The 23,305-nt window shown below is 41.6% G+C and overlaps 1 protein-coding gene across 10 annotated transcripts in view; it reads left to right on the top strand.

Annotated features, from left to right (window-relative positions):
* The first annotated feature begins 1,044 nt into the window (after nucleotides 1-1,044).
* The window catches only part of GBF1 (golgi brefeldin A resistant guanine nucleotide exchange factor 1), a 78,397-nt gene continuing 56,136 nt past the window's right edge, over nucleotides 1,045-23,305 (top strand). For 5 of the 10 annotated variants that reach the window (XM_033148630.1, XM_033148631.1, XM_033148633.1 and 2 more), the window contains exons 1-3: nucleotides 1,046-1,289; nucleotides 5,598-5,703; nucleotides 8,161-8,227. In XM_033148630.1, coding sequence (XP_033004521.1) covers nucleotides 1,216-1,289; nucleotides 5,598-5,703; nucleotides 8,161-8,227 — 247 coding nt within the window. In that variant the 5' untranslated portion in view covers nucleotides 1,046-1,215. Of the gene's footprint in view, nucleotides 1,290-5,597; nucleotides 5,704-8,160; nucleotides 8,228-23,305 lie in introns of all 10 variants that reach the window. The other 5 variants (XM_033148636.1, XM_033148640.1, XM_033148637.1 and 2 more) reach the window with 2 other exon arrangements.

Raw genomic sequence — 23,305 nt, forward strand, 5'->3', positions numbered from 1 at the left:
AGCTGTGTGTGGTGCTGTCAGGAAGGGGTCGTTCAAATGCTGAGCGTTGTGCAGAATAGCCCAGGCCATGATGAGGTCAAAGGTCATGATGAGGTTGTAGCAATAGCATTACTATTACTATTGCTAATACATAACATATTTCCATAATAAAAGTCAACATCCATGATGCAAGAGAGGAAAGATGCAAAAGATGCCAACCATCTTAAATCTAGTTTGATTTCAGATTAAAAACCTCCGACTCACCACAAGTATTGTAAAAGGTTTCTGTTGCATCATTGCCTCCCTAGATGGCTTCAGTGCAGGTAAGAGCAATTCTTTATTCCAGTAATGTTAATATGTTTTAGCATTTCACCTTTTGCATGTTTTTGAGTAAGGTTATACATACAGTATTTCTGTGTTGCAGGGGGTTGGACTGGATGACCCTTGGATATCTTCCAAGTTTACAATTCTATGATTTATCTTGATTTTATTGTTTTAGGTTTTTATTAATCTGCTTTGAGTTTGTATTTTTTCACAAATAAAGTGGCACATAAATTTTATGTAATAAAGAATAAAATTAGGTGTAACTAAAACATGACAAGGTAAAAATGTAGTAGTGCAGTAGCCAGAGATGCATTTCCTTAATTTGTTTTTTGGGTGGTAATTTTGGGAGAAATAAAACAAACACACACAACCCCCCCCCCAAATGCGTGTTTGACCATTCACACGATCACGCAGCCCAGAAATGACAAACTGCACCCCATAATGCACAGCAAATCTTCGCTCTGCAGTTCAATCACACTTGACTCTCTCCCGGGAGGCTGCTCACCTATCCGGAGGGTTGGCTTTTCCTTTCCTTTCTCTTTCCCACACAACTATTGGCAACTAGCGATGCCAATATCGCCAAGCCTTTCTCCTGATTGGCTTTCTCGCTAGGAGGGCGGCGGCGGAAGGGTTTCTCCTTCCCGCCACCCCGCCAACCTTCGGTCGGAACGAGCCGATCCCATTGGGCGGCTGGTGTCCTGTCACCTCAGGTGCTGGCTTCGATTGGCCGAGGTCCCTCCCCGTCCCCAGCAGTAAACGCGCAGCAAGCTAGGCTGCGCCCTTGTTTCCACGTCAGTGAGAGAGAAGCGAAGAGAGGAGAGGAGCCGGTCCCAGCCGTTCCTCAGGGCGGCTGCCTTTCTCGGAGCTAGCGGGCTTTCCGGAGCTGTCAGCCGCCGGTCCGGCTCCCCGGCAATGCCGAGAGGCCCTCCGACGCCTCAGCAATTGCCCTCAGGCGCCGCCATTTTGGATGCCGGTTGGATGGAGGGGTGAGTGAGCCAGACATTCCCAGCTGCCCTTCCCGCAGCCTAGGTCGGGTTTTGCCTGCTGAGGGAGCGGAGGGAGTTTGGGCCGCGAGGCCTGTCCTGCGTGTGTCGGGGCCGGCGAGGGCCCGAAGGTGGTGTCCGGCCCAGGCGGGTCGCCAAGGCCGCGGTTTCCCTGTCGCGAGAGGCAGGGCCGAGGCAAAGTTCAGCAAGGGACCGGTTGGCGGCTGCCTTCCGGCCGAGATTATTACTGTGGCTGTTATGGTTATGTATTTACTTATACCCCGCCTGACGGGACTCGAGGCGGCTTGCAGATAAAAACAAGAACCGCTAAAAAAAATGGGGGGGGGGAATCACTCATCGAAATAAGCAGCGTCCAATCTAAAGTGAGCCCTCAGCTGCTGCTGGACTGCAGCTCCCATCACCCCCTGACCTGCTAGCTAGGGACTTTGGGAGTTGTAGTCCAACAGCTGCTGGAGACACGGGGGTGCCAACTTGAATAAAATATTGGGGGAGGGGGTAAGCCCGCCCCCACATAATCGATCACATGGCACGGTGCACACACGTTATTTGAATGGCAATGCACATCAACTTTGTGGGGACCCGCCCCCCTCAAATATATATATATATATCTTTTTTAGGGCAGCGGGTGGGGAGTTGGTTCCTGTGGCTGGAGACCCAATGGAATTGAAAACTTCATACCTATCTAAGCTCTGTTTTGAAACGTAACCAATAATCTCCATAAGAACAGCACGGCACCAGTCATTACAATAAGAACAGCGCCGGCACCTTTAATTAAAAGCAGGTGTTCCCAAAGGCCTGTTGGAGTAAGAAAGGTCTTCTTCACCTGCTGGTTGGGAGGACAGCAAGCCGGGAGATGGTCTGCAGGAAGGGAGTTCTGAAGTTTCCTGGGAGCTGCCACCGCCGATAAGGCCCTCTCTCATGACCCCACCAAGTGTTACTGTTGAGGGTGGCAGGACCGAGAGAAGGGCCTTCCCCCAAAGATCTCAGAGTCCTGTGCAAGTTCCCATGAGGGAATAAGATCCTCCTGCACTCTTGAGGCACCTGAGCTGAGGTGTTTGGTGACTCTTTGACAGCCTGCCCAGTTTTGGCAGTCCAGCCGCTGTTGCTGGGGTGTCTTAAAAAGCATCAGTGAAGGCCTTCGTTTGTGAAGGCAGTGTGCACTTTGCGAAGCAGAAGGCCTTCATTTTTGAGTTGGTGGTGATAGATTCCATGTGACACACAAACATGCCAACTTTGCCATCTTTCCAAAGACTAGCTAGCAGATACAACTTGTCCTCATTGCTTTTTGATACATTACCGTGTGGCTATCTAAGTTGAACAGAGCTTCCTCAAACCTGATTTGTTGGAGGTTGAATAGTTGTAATGTTTGATTTTTGAAGTTGGATAGAGTTACAGCTTAGTGGAAATTGCAACTACTTATGACTGTTGAATACATGCAATATGGGGTAGACGCTGGATTACCTGAACACATGGACTGCACTACCCAAATGTGTATTTCTATCTGACAAGCAGAAGGGTTAGCTGTTATAATATATAGACCTCTTAAAGGTGGTTTTGACAGAAAGAGTTGAGCCCTTGAGCTACAAAAGTAGTTACCAATTTTTTTTTGCAAGTGTGCCACAAGGAAAGCTTAAGTATGAGAGAATACCAGTCTTAAAAAACACTGGGTGTGGTTTTGGCTCAAGTCTTCTAGATTGGGGAACAGGCACTAGTGCACTTCAGCAGAGTTTGCTCTCTGCTTAATCCCACAGTACCTCCAACTTACATTCAGGTATGATGTAAACTCCTGCTGCCCATGCCACTTGTGGATTCACCACAAATGCAGTATTTTATTTTTTCCAGAAGATTTGTATCCTTCACTTTTGCAGTGCATTCACATTGCTCATTTTACAATGCCATCTTACAATGGCAGTATCATACGATAAACAATATAAAAATAAAACAATGTGAAAATGGAAAACAGTGCAGTAGATAAAAACCCTAAACAAGGACTACCATGTGTCATCTGCCCAACAAGATGAAAGCTTGCCAGGGGAGAAAGGTTTTCACTAATTGGCAGAAATGGCAAGGGAGGGGACCAACTAGACCTCAAGTGTTCCATAATCCAGAAGGCCCTTTCTCTTGCCACAAACAATTGTGCCTCCAAGACTAGTGCAGCCCAGATATAGGCCTCTCTACTACACGGGTGGTGCTGTGGGTTAAACCACAGAGCCTAGGGCTTGTTGATCAGAAGGTCGGCGGTTTAAATCCCTGCGATGGGGTGAGCTCCCGTTGCTCAGTCGCGGCTCCTGTCCACCTAGCAGTTTGAAAGCACGTCAAAGTGCAAGTAGATAAATAGGTACCGCTCCGGTGGGAAGGTAAACGGCGTTTCCGTGCTCTGCTCTGGTTTGCCAGAAGCGGCTTTGTCATGCTGGCCACATGACCCAGAAGCTGTACACCGGCTCCCTCAGCCAGTAATGCGAGATGAGCACCACAACCCCAGAGTCGGACACGACTGGACCTAATGGTCAGGGGTCACTTTACCTTTACCTTTACTAGATCTTAGGAATAGTAAATATTCAAAAACTTGCCAGTTCTTTGGTTTTAATTATATTTTAGGTTGGTTTTAATTGTGTGTTATCTACATTTTATGCAAGCTGCATTGAGGGCATATACCCGTACATAAAAAATACTGCTGGATTTGACTGGAATAATGAACAAAACAATGAAATTATTTTAATTTAATCCTCTGTCCTAAGATTTCTCTCATGGTATAACACTCAAGGGCCTATTTTCACCCTGGAATAAGGCTGTGCAAAATTAATACGAGTAGATAACCCAGATCTCTCTTGTTTGTTTCCTTATAGAATGTAGTAGATAAATATCAAACGCAGCTGATTCATTTTCAGTTTATTGCCTTTATACAGCTCATTACTCCATCCTGACACTATTTCAAAACAGAAACTGTGTCTTATTTAAATATAACAGAGAAGCAGTGCTCAGGATTGCTGACACTGTGTCCCAAAGATCTTGATGACTGTTCCCAACAGTTTATTTAGATGTTAAATAGTGTTGGGGACAGAATAGTTCCTAGTGATATCTGAGAGTGTAAGTGTCTGGACAGTGAAGTATGCTTACTCAGTGTTATTCCCTGAGTCTGGTCCTGCAGATAGGAATCTAAGCATTGCAACACAGCACCCACAAGTCCTATCTCATAGAGTTGGCCCAGGAGAATACCATGTTCAACGCTGTCAAAATCTGCAGAAATATCCAGCTAGAGTAACATTTGTGATCAGCAGCAGTAATCAGGAATCTCAGGGTCCAGATTGAGCTTTTAAAGTAGGAGCTGTACCACTGCCTCTTTCAAGGTGGTTGGCACTACACCACTCAGGCAGTGATCACATTCTACTTATCTTAATCTTCTGCCTTCTACCCCTTTTTCCTTTAGTCCTCTTCCATGGTAGCCCATCTCTGTGACTTTATCAGTGAGATGCGCACCAAATGGTATGGAAATGTACCCTAGAAATTGGGGAGGGAGGCCTAGTCTAATGGACAGGATGTGCTTTTGGCTGCTTCCCAGATTGGTAGATATATCTGTGCTTTTCCAAATACTACGCTGCTGCACAGATGCACTACTTGGATTGTTCGTCACTTCTGTATGCATTTCTGATCCTTTGTTTCCAGGTTGTTACCCACTGGCAGGCTTTACTCCCTCTTATTTCTTTTTACAGTGCTCAGTTGATTGCCAGATTAGTTGTATGCCAAGTACTAACCCATATATTTCCTGTAGTGGTTTACTTAGCACAATCTCTGGTTTGCTAGGTCTAGACTGTGAAGTTGTGAGTCCTTTCCCCCCCCAGGTTTACAGTGGCTTTTTAGGGTTTTCTTGCTTTTGAAGCGCTAAAAGTTGTATCTTAAAAGAAATAGTGAAACTCTAGATTTATTGTACATGCTGACCTTATTTCCCCAAAGCAAGTGAAGGAAGGCCTGACTCTGATTAAACCTTTTGGTTTGATGGGTTCAGTGTCTTGAGAAACTAACATTAAAATGTTGTGTCCTGATTTGTGAGCTGCATTGGGGCTTCTCTGCGAGCGAAAAGATAGGGTGGAATAGCTATTAATAAAAACATATAAAACAGACTGCACCAAGATAATTTAACTGTTTCTCATTTCATGAAATATTTCTATCATTTTTGGCATCCAAAGAGTAGATTCTGGGACATACTTTTGAATTTCTTTTCCTGGTATGGAATAATAATGTTATTTTTTGTATTTGAATGGGTACAGTACTAATTTAGTTTCTCAATTCTAGGTCTGTCAGGATTGTGGATAAGAACATTTATATTATTCAAGGTGAAATCAATACAGTAGTAGGAGCCATAAAACGCAGTGCAAGATGGAGTACTCATACACATTTGGTAAGCTGTTGAGTGTTGCATGAAGTAAATTTTGAATCTGTCTAATATCAAACATATATGAGAAACTGAAATAATTATTTGCTATGTGTTGCTGTAGGCAGCTTTGATCTTCCATTTGTATAGACACTTGTCTAATTCTAGTTGACAAAATAATTTGGAGTGTGGCATCTACTGTATAAGAGACTGAAAAATGCTGAACTCTGGGACGGGGTACCAACAGGATATTGTGAGCCCACTCTACTTCACCCACATATTGGGATAATAATACTGGTCTAAATTGCAGGGTTGTTAGGATCACAAAGATGCGATCTGAGCACTAGAAATGTGCAAAGTAGTATTATGGGTGCTACATTTTTATATACCCATTTATATAATACCTACTATTTGCATAGTTCGTGCATCTGATAAAACAAGATCCTGCTTACAAAAAGTTTATGTAGAAACAAATGTGTTAGTCTTTAAGCATCCACAGACTTCTTAGGTCTTTTTCATTTCATATATACTCTTGTAGCACTAAACACCCTCCTGGCAGTATTGCTATCCCCTTCAGGATTGGTAGTTAAATTCTGTGTTGTTGGAGGGGTTGGTACAGTCTTTCCACACCTTTGAACTGGAAGAAAGGGTTGTCACTTTCTGTTCTCAAATCCTGGCGCCTTGAACATTGTCTTTCAGAGCCTGTCTAAAATGCTTTCTCTCAGAAGCTTTAAAAATGCACACACCCATGTGATGCAATACTTCTGATCAAAGCTTTAAACTTCTGATTGGAGCAGTTTAAGAATTGAGAGACAACAATTTAAGGACAAAGTGCCTTTGAGTATGAAGTAAAGTGCCCTTCACAGTTCAGAGAATATTGTAAAGAAATAATAAAAGTATACAAATTCCTCCCCAACTTCATAACCTTCTGCTGTGGCAGTTGGCTATTCCATTACATTTTGCTGCCCAAGGTGAAACTCAAATGGACATCCCTTTTGAAATAGTCTAGGGATAGGGAGTATGTTGTTGGACTACAGATCCCATATGCCCCAGCCAGCATGGCCAGTGGTCAGGGATGATGGGCGTTGTAGTCCAGCAACATCCAGAGGGCAACGGGGGGGGGGAACCTATGACAGTCCATCATCTGGAGGTGGGCCACAGGTTACTCACAACTCTGTTTAGTCATTCATACTGCTGATCCAATTCATTTCTTAAGGCTGCTGTAAATCTATGCATACTTACCAATGAGTAACTCCCATTGAACCCAGTGGGACTTCTGAGTAGGCCTACATAGGATTGTTCTGCATACCCACCCACACCCCTGCTGATCTGGATATAGATGCATTGTGTGTAGCAGCTGGAATCCTTTTGGCAAAGGAAATGCATGCTCCCTCTGTGACCCAGAGCCGTCTTAAGGGGATCTGCCACCCTGGCGCGGCTATCCCTCCGGCGCCCCCGCCATGCCGCCTCTCCGCCGCCTCCCTCCCGCGCTTGCCGCCCCTTGGGAGGGGGGTGGGCGAGCGGGGGATGAGGGGCGTGGCGCTGGAGCGGCGCGGGGCTCTGCACGCCCTTCCAGCGCTTCCGGGACGGGAGGCGAGGGCGGCCGGCTCGCGCTCCCGCGCGCAGCCGGATGGCGCGGCGCAGCCGGGCAGCTCGCGCTCTGCGCGCAGCCGGAGAGTGCGGCGCGGCTGGCCAGCTCGCGCTTCATCAGCCGGCCGGCCGGCTCACGCTCCTGTGCTCTGCTGGGCAGCCAGAGGGCGTGGCGTGGCCGGCCAGCTCCCTTGCTCCGCTGGGCAGTCAGAGGGCGCTGCCGGCAGGCGCTGCCAGCGGGGCTGGAGGGCGGAGGCGCCCTCCAGGCCATTGCGCCCTGGTGCGCCGCGCCACCAGCCCCAATGGATGAGACGGCTCTGCTGTGACCTTCCTCCTAACACCCATTTTGCACAATGCAATCGAGCTGGATTAGCAGCTTGGCGGGAATGGGGTGGCATGCCGGTGCTGCTACTGTTGAACTGGCAGAAGGGGTGGTGGGCGAGCAAGCTGGCCAGAGCACGACGCAACATGCTGAAACTCATTCCCAGCAGTCAATGACCATGTACTACTGGTAGGGCTGGGTGATGTCAGGTTTTCAATATTTCAATCTGGTGATACACCGCGAGCTGCATTGGCCTCAGCCAGCGAGGCGCAGGGTGAAACTGTTGTAGCACTCACTGCAGGAGCTGAGATGCTTTCACCCTAGCACCTGGTGGGGTGGGGACAATACAGCCTGTTTGCGTGTTTCATCTGGGGGGCAGGAAGGTTCCCCCCCCCAGCTGAGTGAGCCCAATGTTTTTCCCACTCGCACATGACCAGGAGAGACCTCGGGGCTTCTTTGAAAAATGATCTGTTTAAGTGCTTATTGAAAGATATAAATATTTTCTCCCTCTTAGTGAGGGAGTTTTAACTTAGTTCAGTTCTAACTTAGTAACAACCTTTTCATGTGTTTAGGATGAAGACCGTGATCCTCTTTTGCACAGCTTCAGTGTCTTGAAAGAAGTGCTGAATAACATAACTGGTAAGCTGTTGTTGTTTAGTTAATATTGGGTATGTAGAGGATCAGGGCACATGCCTATATTCTGCACAGACAGATTTATTGTTTTTAAAAATAGGGATATGGATTACCTATCAGTATAGAACAGCATTGCATTCACAGCTGGCACCAAGACTGTGGAATCTACGTAATAGGGTGCAGTGTACATAACTGGGTCGATACATAAATGAAATGACACATATTAGGTGGTATTATAATGAAAGAGCATTTAGGATTTGTAGGTCTGTCAAAGTTTTATGATTTTAAAATGTAAAACAGCTCATAATCTCCTAGCCAATAATAATGAAATGTAGCTTGGAAAATGTATGTTTTTTTTAAGATCCTGCACTGATGGGCTCAAATGCACTTCATTGAGTAGGGACCTTTATAGCTGTGGTACCATCATTGAGAATACCCTGTCTCTTGTGCTTCCAACCTAACCTAGCAAGGTTATTCTACAGTTTGGGCACCATCTGTATATGTGTCCTTTCAGAAAGTGTCTAACTTTGTGCCTCTTGAGATCTACTTTTGTCTGATCCACTTTGTTTGTTTCTTTGTAATAGTATTGTTTAATCTACTGTGAGCCACCATGACTATTTTGTATATGGAAAAGTGGGGTATACATTATTAAACCATACTAATTAAACACTAGCCTTTATGCTATTTTGTTGCGAATGGCATGTGAGTTCTTGCCTCAAAAATGTACCAAGTTTAAATCTTAACTCATGCATGAATGCATTAATGGCATTGGACAGGCAATAAATGCTTCAGCCTCTCCTCCTGGTATGCGGTTGGAAGATAATGTTGAACTACCTTATGAGGTGGCTGTTAGGATTGCATGTGCTTTTAAGCTGATAGGGGCTACATCCTTCCATGTGGTACAGAATACCTTTCCTCATTCGCTGAGTAAGCATAGTGCTCCCCACAACCCTACATCCTAGATAGCTAAAATTTAGCTGTGCAAATTCATTTGAATTCATAAAATAAAATTGGAGTAGAATGTTTTGATACTTGATCTTCATTGGTTAGAATCAGTGTGTCTTTCCCTCCATTTCCCTGCCCATGCTTGCTTCTGTCTTCAGTTGTGGATGTGACAATAGCCAAACTAATGACATAAAAGCACAGAGGAGGAATGTGATGCAAGAAGACTGGAGGGGGCTGGTTGTTGTGTGTGCCAGCTGTATGGTTTGGGGCTGAGGGATGATAAAATATTTTCTCCACAAATCTCCTGATTAAAATCTAGACGACTCTTTTATACTTTGTGCTAGGAAAATACTCAGAATTTTGACTTAGACTTTCTGCCATGATGTATACATTGGACTAATGTGCATTTGTGGAATCAGTAGTTAAGTTTCCTGATATTCATATCACTTGTGAAAAGACCATGCCAGCCTTCATGTCTCCTGTGTGTAGGTTAATTCTGTCATGTAGCACTGACTGGAAATCCTTCCTAGGTGTTCTTGGGAACAGACTTGATCGTAGGCAGGGTATTGGTGGGCCCTGATGGCATGTGGTGCTATTGTCAGAGACCTCCACTTTCAAGAGGCAACACAGGGGCAGAGTTCAGCTCTTACTTGAATTCGGTTTGAACATTTCTTCATTAAGTTACAGAAGCAATGACTTTCATATTCAAATTTATTCAAGCAGTAATCTTTGACATTTGAGTTAGCTTTTAGAACAGTTTTGCATTTATAGTAATATATATTCTGTATTTCCTCAGTCCCTACTGAGTTTGTTTTAATCTGTACTGGATGCAAATTTCCAACTGCCTTGCCTCATTTCTTCTCGTGTTCCTCTTTCCTTCTCCCCTCTGTGGACTATGTTTGATCAGGTGTGGCAGGAATATCCTTTCTCAAGCTGCGCCCTTTATATTAGTCAATATTGCTCTTCTCTCCCTCCCGTTCTCTTCCATCTCCTCTGAGCTTTATCAGTTGACTTATAATTTTGGAATTCTCATTGGAGTCTGTAATACAGTTTGTTCATTATTTAAACAAAATCTGTTTAATGAGCAGAGAGGGGCAATGTAAATGTTAGGCATGTTGCAGTAGAGTACCTTTGTTCTCCTTGGAGTCTTTGCTTATTTAACTGTTTAGGAATGGTGTATGGGGTGCCCTGATTTGGGAAAGAAGGTATACCATAGAGCCAACCTAGCCTAGGAATGCAGTGTGAGTATCCTAACTCGCCCATAGATTCAATACCTTGTGGCTTTGGATTTTTGTTTTATCTTGGCTTTAGTTTCTTACCTGTACAAAGTGAAGGTGCAAGTAGAGAACATCTTTTAGCCCTATCCTTGCTCCTTTTAAAACCATGTCTATATAACACTGTTTCCTTTAATTTTTGGTGCAGGATGATGTGGTGGCCAATAAAACAATAGTTGAGTGATGTCTCACATTGGCTACTTGCAGATTGGTTTGGAAATATAAGTAACCTTCCTATTGATACATAATACAATTTTTTTAAAAAAGAAGAAAACTTTATTTAAATCAAAGAACTTACCTAGCTTAAAAACTTTCATTTAAAAATTTTTTTTATTAAAAAAATTAAATTTAAATTAAATTAAACTAAAAAGTCTATGTGGGAAAATATTTGAGATTATGAAAGAGCATAAAAGAACATAAAGTAAGATCATGATCACACTTACATAGGAGCTTGTCATGGTTAGTGCCCTTTCACAGATTTTAATTGTCCAAAGAAAGGCATAATTCTTTTTGTCCAAACTGGCACCTATTTACTGTTTGTCTTTGGTCAATTTACTTGCAATCTGCAATGAATGACCAGTCTTTGGAGCAACACTTCTTAACCCTTTACCCTCCACATGCTGCTGTACTATAGTTCCCATCATCCTTGACCTGGCCATGCTGGCTGGGGATGATGGGAGTTGTGAGTCGAACAACACTTGCAGGTCCACAGGTTCCCTAGGTAAAAAGAGCAGTTCTGTCTTCCTTCCCATAAAACCTGTGTGTGTGTGTGTGTGTGTGTGAGAGAGAGAGAGAGAGAGAGAGAGAGAGAGAGAGAGAGTCCTACCAGACTCATTTGGACTCAGCTGCATATCTCTTTTCCAGTGACAAGGCTGAGCTGCAGAATGCTTGAAATAATGGGCAGTCGCTGAGTAGCCAGCCTATGCAATCTAAGGAAAGACTGGGAATGAAAATGTATACAAAAGCATTTCTTTTTTTAAGCTGACATACCTGTAACTTCTTCAAACCCAAAGGGTTAAAGATTCTGTAACCTTTGCATTTCATTTTGCACCAATCCTTAATTAATTAGCCTTTGGGCAGGAAAAAATAAACAGAGGAAGATAATATTAATGTTGACTCTGAATCACTGTGGCAATTAGTGAGTTTCAATTAGGTGAAAATGACCTTACAAATCCTGTAGTGGACTAGGAGTGAATGGTGGGGTATAAATAATATTTTAATAAAATAGTGAATAAAAAGTGTGTTGTTATCTGTTGTGTGCTCAAAGAACTTGCCATTGTGTGGAGCATGGGCAGCAGATATTTTTAAAAGGCAAGACATACTAGATATGTCATACAGATCAGGTGCTTTGGTGTCTACTCCTGTGCTGGACTAAGTACCAAGGTGGGCATAGCTGGGATAAACTAACCCCCTGATTTGCTCCTCACCCAGGTCTTGATTTTATATGCCAGGTTGGCATCCTTAACCCTGATTAAATTGTGGGTGAGGGAGATCTTAATATGAACTGACCTGGCATTTACAAGCAGCATCTTGAAACCCAAATACATTGTTGGCACAGCCACAACCAAGACTTGGGCTGGAAAAAGGGTCAGGACACAGGCTGAAACTGACTGTTCCAGAGTCCAGACTTCAATCATATAAGTGAACATGAGAGAGGCAGACTTCAGATTTGGAACAAAAATCTTCATCTTTCCATTTCCAATGTGTCATATTTCCATTTTAATTGTAACTGCAAGGCCACAGAGGACTGACAAGTGGGATAAAAATTAAAAACATAAATTTTAAAAAGCGAGTCTTCAGATCACAACTACTGAAATTGCCATGTGCCTGTGTGAGGGAGGGAAGAAGGAATGAAGAGAAATTATTGGAAGGCACTGTTCACCCCCTCAGAGTGTCTGCCTGCAATGTGTGTTAGAAGGCTTTGCGTCCAAGTGTTCTGCTAAAACTGTTAGTATGCATGGCAGTGCTTGGACAAGGCAAGCATGTAGTTTGCCAGGCCTGTTCACTTCAGAAGTGAAGTAGTTTTTGCTGGAACAGAAATGATTGCTGCTGCCTTGTAATATAAACTCTCCAGGGCATTTGTTCCTTGGACCCAGTTCCACCCAGAAGTCATTCTTTCTGCAGCACAATCACATTAGCAACAGACTTGCTCTTTTATGTGTGAAAAGGAAGAGCAAATAACTTTGGTTTCAATCTCTTATTTTTCTGAATATAAAAATTGGTCCTGTGGCCCAAAAAACTGAAACTTAAAAAATAAGGCAAGAGAAATTAAGCATGGGCAAAATCCTGACAGGTTATAAACTATCTAGATTATGTTTATAGGTTTTATAAATACATAAGGTTTAGTTCAGAAGAAATATTATGTGGTTTTGTTAATCTCTCTGTTACTAGTGCCAATCAAGTGCATTTTCTGCAATGGGTAATGCACTGTCTTGACCAGTAGGAAGCAGACTATTCCAAATATCTTTCTGAAGGCTCTCTTTCAGCAGTGTCAGTCCTCAGATGTTTCACTGCCTCAGCAGTAGATGCTTTACTGTTGCTTAGAGGCAGTTAAAAAAAAACCTCAGTGGAAGAGCAGAAAGCCTTATTTTCCTTTCCTGCTCTTTGGCTTGTCTCTGCCAATATTTTAGGAGCTAAGCAGAGAGGGCTGAGTAAGTGCTTTGAGGTGATCTTTGAGCATTTTTGTTCAGCTCTTATTTTTAAGTTACAGGTCGGTAGCCGTGTTGGTCTGCCATAGTCAAAACAAAATAAAAAATAAAAAATTCCTTCCAGTAGTACCTTGGAGAACAAGAAGTGTGCATGCACACGAAAGCTCATACAAAAAACAAACTTAGTTGGTCTCTAAGGTGCTACTGGAAGGAATTTTTTATTTTTCATTTTGTCTTATTTTTAAGTGAGCTGACCTAATTTGTGGATTGCAGTGCTGTTTTCCTTTGGTTTTTCCACTTTTCCAAATGTTAGATATAGTTAATCAGCTCAAAAGAATGTATTAAAATGCATATTTAATTGTGGACATTTATTTTATATTAAAATGCATTCAAAATGCATATTTTAGGTTAAATGTGTATTAAAATATGGATTTTTGTGGGTGAAAGTTTGCAGAATGTACACGGACACAGACTAAAAATAGACTAATCTGTCCATCCCTACTTTACGATTTGCCCCACAATTGCCATTTCTATCTGATAAGGCCTCAGAAGAGTGTGGCCACTTTTTGCTGTTGTTGAGCTCTGGTAGTGACAAGGTAGTGACAGCGTGGAGTTTGGTACTGTCAGGTGGTGAAGCAGCTTGGAACTGGTGTTAGAGGCCCAGAAAGATGTGTGGTTCCTGTGATGGTTGTGTGTTCCTTCTACCTTTTGCTCTTTGCATCGGTCTGATTTGTCTCTTCCAGGTATTGGTTTGAATGCCCACTTTAAAAATAAATAAATTATTTATTGAGCTTAAGAATCACCCTCCTCAGATGATGTACAAAAAAAAGATAAGGAACAAAATTGTATCAGTAATTAAAACAATAGCACAACTAAAACATTCATAACTTGACAGTAATTAAAAACACAATCCATGCACTGCTGTTCAAGGCAAACATTAACTTAACAGATTATAAAGACCTGGGTAAACAATGTATTTAGTTGATGTCTAAATCCCAATAATGAAGGGGACAGACACATTTCCAGTGGGAAATTTGCAAAAGAGTTTTCTATGAGTCCTGTCACCATAAATCTTTGGGGCTATGAGGAGTGCCCTACCCAATTTTAAGGATTCAGTTGGCTGGTATTGGAGGTGGCACTCCTGCAGATGCTTGGGCCCTGAACTAGAGGAAGCTGCCTTATACAATGGTCCATCTAGTTCAGTATTTTTTTACTCTGACTGGCAGCAGCACTCCGGGGTTTCTGACAAGGAATCTCTCCCACGATCTAACTGGGGATGCCTGGGATTGAACCCAGGATCTTCTGCATACAAAGTTTGATGATCTACTGAGTTATGGCCCTTCCCGGAGTTGTTTAGGGGTTGATAGACCAGCACCTTGAATTGGGCATGGTAGAGTCCTGGGTGCCCCATTCTTGTCCCTGCGGGTTTCCAGGCCATCCTCCAGGCACAGGCCAAGTGGTGTTTTAACCTCTTGGTTGATCTCTCTGATTCAGATCAGTCTGATTCAGGGGAATCCTCTTATACAGGAAGGGAGAATTTCCACAAAAAGATCCATTTTGCGCCTTCCCCCCAGTTTTAGTCCACATCTGAAAAGATAACAGTGCTTGACTTTGAGCCTCTTGAAACCCAAAAGCTGTAAGGGATTAGTATTTGCAGGAGCAGATAGTTAGTTTTCTAATGGCATATTTAATGTATTTTGCTCTTCAGGTCTTTGTATGTGGCCACTATTTGATGAAAGGCTTCTGAAATCACATAACTGCTTCCCAAATAAATTTTATTTATATATTTAATGCCATTTATGGGTTGCTTCCCATAAATTATCTTGAAGCAGTGTTACAATAAAACAATTTCACATATAAAAAATAATTATTACAATTAAAATAACAATCCATAGCACTTTTTATGTGAAAACAAATTGAAATCCAATCCAATGCGGACTACGATAAAAAGGGAGGGTTTTCTCTCTCTTTCCTGCTAAAGGTGAACAGCAAAGGAAGCCTGAATGAAAAGCACAACTATTTCTCTTTCCCTTCCCCCCTGTCCTCCTGGGCATTCTCTTGATTTTCCCTGTGTCCAGGATGATTGGCAGGAACATGTGCCTTAAGTACAGCTGTAAATATGCAACTGACCAAGTTGGGTTGGGTCAGTAGCAGGAGTGGGTGGCTGTCAGTTCAAGAGACAAATTGTTCTGGGAAAGGAAGCTTTGTCTTTTAACTGAGAAACCATTTCTTACCCTTCTGGGACTTCCAATATAGAAGTTGGCAAGAGGATGTTGCATTTGCTACAGTCTATCTTTTAATCATTGTTTATGGCGACAATAAACAATAGGACCTCTATCCATATAATGGAAATGTTTCCTGAGGATGATAACATTGCTAGTTACCTCCACTCAGACTATTTCGAATGAAAATGATTCTGGATGGCAAACTATATAACAACTTTTAAGGAAACCTAAGGACAAGTAGGGCATGATTTTGTTTTTTGCCTGTGAAAACTGTAATGTAGTCACATGGGTGAGTTCGAGCAAAACTGAAAGGCTTAAGGAATAAAAAGGGATGTGAGAGAATCCTGTATCTGGGGTCCAGAGACTTCGGGGTGAAGTAACATGGGTTGCAAAGAAACCTGGGAGTGGGGGAACCAGTGCAGAGAGGTCTGTGAGAATAAGGAAAGAAGTAGCTGAGAGACAGAGATACGGACATTGGTGGCGTGGAGGAAGAAAAAAGGGGATAAGAAATTGGGGTGCAGGAAAATAATAATAATAATAATAATAATAATAATAATAATAATAATAATAATAATTTATTTATACCCCACCCATCTGGCTGGGCTTCCCCAGCCACTCTGGGCAGCTTTCAACCGAATATTAAAAACAATACAGCATCAAGCATTAAAAACTTCCCTAAACAGGTGGAGGTGCAGGGAGAACAAAAGAATGATAGAGAAGATAGCTGAGAAATGAGGCTGGGTGTAGACGTAACAGAGATGGGGGAGTGAAATAACATGAGAGAACATGCAATGGAGTCCCGGAAAAGAAAACAGAGTGTTATAGGGTGGAGAGAGAATGTTGGACAGCAGAGAGTGGTCCAGGGATCTGCAGTGATGAAGAAAACAAGAGGATATCATGCTGTGTGGAATGTGCATGCATGTACAGAAGAAGATTAATAGAAAATGGGTGGAAAACATTGACTTGAGATGGTAACAAAATGTTTTTTCACTGCAAGGTAGGGCTGGCACCAAACTTCAGGGGACCCTCAACCTGGTCTATGGTCCCTCTATTCTTATTCCCATCATCCTCTTTGCAAAGGTCCTCCCTCTCCTCCACTCTGCCATATTTTTTAAAAAGCGCCTTTTTTTCTACGTAAATGGAATGTTCATGTTTTTGCTGGCGCCTGGACTTGGAACTGGAATCTACATTTTTGTGTGTGAAAGATGACTTGTACATAAGGCACCTGCTTCTTCTTCTTTAAAGCTTTAAATCCACCTCTTCTTCCCTTCCTTTTCTGTTGTAAAGGTCACTTTTTAACATCTGTGTGCGTTAACAAGATTTAGAGAAATCCTTTCATTTTTATTCATACACGTATTGGTGTTTAGTGAGCGGAAATCACCTTGGTATTCAGAGGCAGGCAGAGCTCATTACAGGTTAGGTACTGCAAAACACTCAGTTTCACATTGAATGCACCTCTGAATTTTAATTCTAGATCAGATAGGCAAGGAATGTTCTAGTGAGGACTAACTTGTTCATATCAGTTCTTCTAAAATCAGAATGTCACTTAAAGAAGGCTTCAGATGGTCTCACTCTTATGCTTCTCACCAGCATGGTCTTTACCTGTGGAGTAGTCTCACCAGAGGCAGATCTCAGTTCATGACCTGGGCTGTCTTTATTGTGTGTGTGTGTGTGTGTGTGTGTGTGTGTGTGTGTGTTTATTTATAAACATTTTAACCTGCCCTCCCTCAAAACAAAAAACATAAAATAATAAATTGTAGGGATGTTTTCAGTTGTTTAACACTAAAAGGGACTATAGCCATCTCTATAAGTACCCTGTTTCTCCTAAAATAAGACATAGCCATAAAATAAGTCATAGCAGGATTTCTATGCATTTGTGAAATATAAGCCGTTCCCCAAAAATAAGCCATACCCCGAAAATAAGCCATAGTGACGTGGTACCTCCCATTAAAACAGCCTGGAGAGGCGTGGCTATGCAGCGTACCGATGCGACACGGTTAAAATAAGACATCCCCTGAAAATAAGCCATACTGTGTTTTGTTGAGTGAAAAAATATATAAGACGGTGTCTTATTTTAGGAGAAACACGGTATCTTCCCACACTCATTCCTTTTGCAAAGCCTCTGACTATGACCAGCTCCAGGAATGGAGACTGAACATAGAGCAGGAACAGGTGAACTCTGAAGAAGGTTGCCAGCCCAGCAGAAGTTCAGTGGAAACTTGCCTCTGTTTGATCCTCAGCTGGGTTATAGCTTGAAGCTTGGTCTCTCTCCTCCCGAGCAAATCTTATCTGGGATTTGGATAAAAATAGTCTTATTTTTTAAAACATTCTGAGTTGGAGAATAACTTCTTAGTTAAAGGTTTGATTTGTAATGCATCTGAGCATTATAAGATAGACAGATACTGTATTCCTAGATAATGTATTATAAATCATATACTGTAGTACTGGAAAAGCAACTTTGTTGCCTGTACCTGTGTTAAATCACTCCAGACTCTAGATTGCTTAGTGAAATATTTAGCTTAATGCCTAGTACAGTAGTGCCTCGCAAGACGAAATTAATTCGTTCCGCAAGTCTTTTCGTCTTGCGGAAATTTTGTCTTGCGAAGCACGGTTTCCCATAGGAATGTATTGAAATTTAATTAATGCGTTCCTATGGGAAAAAGTCGGGGCTTGTTGCTGGCAGCAGCAGGGGGGGATTGGGCCTGGCTGGGCCCAGCTGGAGCCTCCTGCCGCCTGCAACGAGTGAGCGGGGAGAGCGATCGGTGAGCGGGGAGAGCGAGCGGGGAGGGCAATCGGCGAGCGGGAAGAGCGAGTGGGGAGGGCGAGCGGTGAGAGCCTAACAATTTCATGTACTGGTAGATAGTTGAAGGCGGGCTAGCATGTTACTAGCAGTATTTTGTTTATTATGGTATTTATATACCACTTAATTAACAAAGTTTCTGAGAGTTTCTCAGATAATAATAAAATCACAGAAACAGAAATGTCCTGTGGCCATGTAATGCCACATTATGACTAAGTAAAATTATATATTTTCTCCATTTCACTCTCTGAGTGGGAACAAAAATTATTTGAGTTAAGAAAAGTTGTCATCCCTATAAGTTTAATGAAAATATTTATGTGTATTTAGCTTTTTGCAAGAATCAAGTAGGATCTCCATAACAGTGTTTTTGCAAGTCAGCAGTGGTTTAATAGTTGTCATTCATAAATTTAATTTAAACTTTTTTTTGCCCAGAAAATGGCTGTAGTTTATAACTGCTGATTAAACCAACCTTCAGGAACTGTTAGTAATCCAGTCATGTGATATGTTGAATGGAATGTGGCAAATAACTAAATGGGTTTCTGTGAGGAGTCCTGAGCCTCACAAAGTTAAACAAGCACACAGTACCAGGCCTCTTTGTGTTTCTTTATTCTGATCAGGTGTCGGAAATGATTAGGATCAACTATTTTCTTTTTTTGTTTTGTTTCATTGGCTGATATCCCATGGTGTACTCGAGGAGAGAGAAAAGGGGACTAGGCTCAGCAGTTCTGCAGCGGTGTGGAGTGCATTAACTTCTGTCTGACTGCAGATGGACAAAACTGCAACAGAATACCGATAGAAAACTTTTCTGAGTTTGGTGCCACTGTGTTGGCATCCACCATTTGAAGTTACTAGAAGTGTTCTGCAAAAACTAGCAGCATACTTGTTAGCCTATGTGGTTGCAGAATTATTATTTTTTTAAGAGATGAATTATTCCTTAAATGCTGTGTGTGACATTGCCACAGCTTCTGACACGCTGGCTCTCAACCCCTGGCATTTAAAATCTTCATGCATCATTATTGCAGGAGATGATGATCTCTGGAAGAAGCATTCCATTCTCAGTAACTGGTCATGAAATAGCAACCCAGGAGAAGATGCACATCTTTTCAGGTGTTCAGCAAAGGCTGTAAGGCCACTTTTTTAGGAGGACTTCGATGTAGTACTGTTGCTAAATAGAGCTGTATCTGATTGCTTTTAATCTGTTTTTATGTTCTTTTGCTAATCTCGTGTGTGGGTTTTTATTAGGGCACCCAATTAAATATACCTAAGTTGTTGAATTGTATTATTTTTAATTGATTAAATATGTAGAGGAAAAAGGCTGCTTCCTTTGCATTTAGATGATGTGCACGTATTGCAGCAAGTATCAGTTTAGGAGAGACATTCACACAGGTGGGGCTACCTCTTCTAAGATGGTGGTGGTGGTGGTTATTATAATTATTAGTTATACAATACACTTTGTCAAATATAAAAATATGTAATATAAAAATCAAAACAGTTACCTAAATCTACTACTACTACTACTACTAATAATAATAATGAAACACAGCTGATAATAAAATACAGATTTTATTTGCTATGGGAAGTTTCTATAAGTACATCAGTTGAAAATAATTTTAATCATTAAAATTTGTTTGATTAATTGGGGACACTTAGTTGGATTAAAATTTTGATAGATTAAAATAACTAATTAGTCAACCAAATGTTGCAGCTCTAATTTTTCTGGATTTTTGTTTTGTATCAATATTTATGAGAGTTTCTGCCAGAGGTACAAATACATTAAAATGGCAAAAATTGTGGTCAAATCTTTTGCTTTACAATGGAATCTTTGGCAACTTTTATTATAGTTTAGCAGCTAATACTGGTTTGCAATGCTTTTAATATATTTCAGCAGTTGAGTTTGACTCAAATAATATCATACCACCCTTGGGAAAATTGATGTGTTCAAGATGGCACTCATCAAAGCCAGAAAATAACCAAATATGCTATTGCAAGACACAGGAATATCCCTGCTCTCCAGGCTCTAATTGTAGGATTTGGGGTATAAGGAGGATGTACTTGTAGCCTTCTAACGTATGTGAGAGAAAATAAACCATACCTAAATGGATTAATTACCTTAATATTGATAGTGCAGCACAAATATTAGAATTGCTATCATTTTCTGTTTCCTATATCTTGCAAAAATATACTACTTAGTAGAAGTCAAATGGTTCAGCATTCACACTCCTCATAACTAGGGACTGTGTTATGATTCCATTTTTTCAGCGTCCACCCTGAAATGTTCCAGAACTTTTATTTCATGCAAGCACACTCCCAACAAAAGTGCTTTTAGCTGCTCTGCCAGTTTCTATTTGAGGGAAGAGGTGCTGGCTAGCAACTGATAATATGGTAGGGGACAAACTAAATTATTGGGGTGCAATAGGGTAGAGGGACACATGTGGATTAGCTTTTTTGATGTGAGTTGCACTTGGTAAAATAAACCTCATGTTTGGCAAGAAGATTTCTCAGAACATAAAAGTTTTGAGAATGGTGTTGAAATTTTGCAAGACACATTATAATTACAAAGTTGGAAGGAATCTCAAATGTAATCTAGTCCAACTCTGCTGATTGCATCAAACTCACTGTTACAGCATTCCTGATGGATGTTGAGTGCTATGAAAGTCTGGCAGCTGCACTATAATATCAGAAACTTGAATTGGCAAATCACATCAAGCTTATTTATGTTTTGTGAGAGAATAAATGAAAGGAGAATTTCCATTGCTGATCTCTTATTTTTTGTGGCATTATGCTCCATATACACTGTATTACTTGAGGGGGGAAAGGAGTGACTACCACCGTTGAAGAAAGACAAGAGAAATACATATTGTGCCACCATCCAGATGTATGGAATGATGTTTGATCAGACAAGTTTATAGAAATGACATTTATGTGATGTGGACTCAACAAGAATGTCACAACATATACACATTGGTGGGAACCACATACTTGTTTTTAGTTTGATCACCCAATAGAGAGTGGATAGACTCATGAATTCATGACCCCATGAATCCTGATTATTGTCCACCTGGTGCTATGCTAAGCATCATCTTTAGTAAAAATCTGCCAAGAAAAAGTAAACATAGGATGCATTGGTTAGTAGGTTTTGGGGGAACAAAAGCAGTTTGCCTGAAGGCTTCACTGAACCATTAAGTAGAAATGCCGTAACAATGAATACAATGTGTTCGTTTGGATTGCTATTTGTTTTAACAGCAACCTCATTTATTCCAGGGTTATGTGCTTTATGATGACGTAAGATATGGACCTCAGAAACAGTTTTACATATGAGTTGGTATCAATACTATCATTATTGTCTTTGCAATTCTCATACTACTTTTGAAACTAAAGTCAGCATTAAAAAAAGAATTTGCAAATGAAATTCCTTTCAAGCATCACAGTTACCATTACAGATAGATATATGGTCTTTTGGATTATCCATTGTCCATCACAAGATGCAATACAAGATTACATTGATAGATTTGTAACTTACATTGTAAGAACATTGGTTGAATTTCCACGTACAGTATTAGACACTACAAATAGTCACTGCAAGTAGAGCATTAAGAGTACTCCCAAAACAAACTGCTCAGGAGATCAAGAGGGCCTATGGTTGGGCATATAGCCACAAGGACCTTGTTCACATTAGCTGATTGCATTAGGTACAGTGGTGCCCCGCTAGACGAAAATAATTCGTTCTGCGAAAATTTTCGTCTAGTGGGTTTTTCGTCTTGCGGAGCGGCAATGACAGCCGCGCTCCGCAAAACGAAAAAAAAAAAAAAGACGAAAATTTTTCGTCTTGCGAGGCAGCCCCATAGACTTTTTCGTCTTGCGGGGCAGCCTTCCGCTAGACGAATGCGTTCGTCTAGCGAGTTTTTCGTCTTGCGAGGCATTCGTCTAGCGGGGTACCACTGTACTTCATCTGGATTGCTATAACTGTAGATTCAAAGTAACTCCGAAGTTGAGCAGTTTTATCCTCAAAATGTATAACCAGTTGGTCACAGTGGGTCCTTGAATACTTCAGTATCCCCCTTCCCCAGGTTGGTCAAGGGTGCCATTGGGTGGTCGATAGACATGCAGCATCCCCAGTCTGTCTCTCCAGTCCAACCCTCTAAACCCACCCCAAGATCAAAAGCTTTTGTGGTAAAGGAGATGGTGTTTCCTCGGACAATAGCAACACCCGTTTGCTGTTGCTGTACTGAGTATGTAGATCAACAGAGCTGAATTAGGTGAGGCCCACCTAGCTTGCCCTTCTATTTCTTGGTAATGCATGCTTTGTCAGCCCCTTCATCCACAATCAAGTTTTAGGTGAGCATGGTCTTACCATGGACTGACCTGGTGTTCAGTAACAGCACCACCAAACCAGAGGACTCAACAAATAAGTTACCAGAAACTTTTAGAGGATCAGGAGGGCTGAAATGATGAAGTTCTGAAGATCATGAGATGTAATTGTAACTACAATACAAGTGAACAGCCATGTTCGGCCGCAAGGTGTCACTGTGGTGTATTTTGAATTTGCCTGCTTGATTTTTGCAGCTGTTACAGGACAAACAACTGCAGAAATAAAATGGAACAATTGTATTGGTAGTGGTGAGGAGAATGAAGACAACTACAAATACAGAGTCTAGATTTGTTTAGCAATTTTGTGCAATTTCTTCCTGTTGACCAATGATTGTATTGTTCCTTTGTCCTACCAATTGTAGCCGTTTGGAAACACTGATACTCTTTTCAGTGTATGTTTATTAAATAAGTTTGATTTCTTTTAAATTCCAATATATTTACAGAGGTAATATTAACAAGTCACAATGTATATCCAACTTGTGCAATTATTTAAGAATTCCTAATATTATAGTTCAGTATCCAGTTAAAATTGATTTTCTATTGCTGTGAGGGAATTAAATAATGGCTAACTCAAAAATAAACATTGAAAGGGATGTGAAAGTCCTCTCTCCAAAAGCCCAATATGAGTGGAAAATTGCTTATAGAGCACTTCTGTTTCAGATTGATCACTCAACTAATTTTTAATGTAGTGTGTTTTAAACATTAAAAGGTAAAGGAACCCAGGACGGTTAAGCCCAGTCAAAGGTGACTGGGGTGCAGCGCTCATCTTGCTTCAGGCCGAGGAAGCCAGTGTTTGTCCACAGATAGCTTTCCTGGTCATGTGG

This window comes from Lacerta agilis, chromosome 5 (assembly GCF_009819535.1).
Source record: "Lacerta agilis isolate rLacAgi1 chromosome 5, rLacAgi1.pri, whole genome shotgun sequence".
Lineage (NCBI taxonomy): Eukaryota > Metazoa > Chordata > Lepidosauria > Squamata > Lacertidae > Lacerta > Lacerta agilis.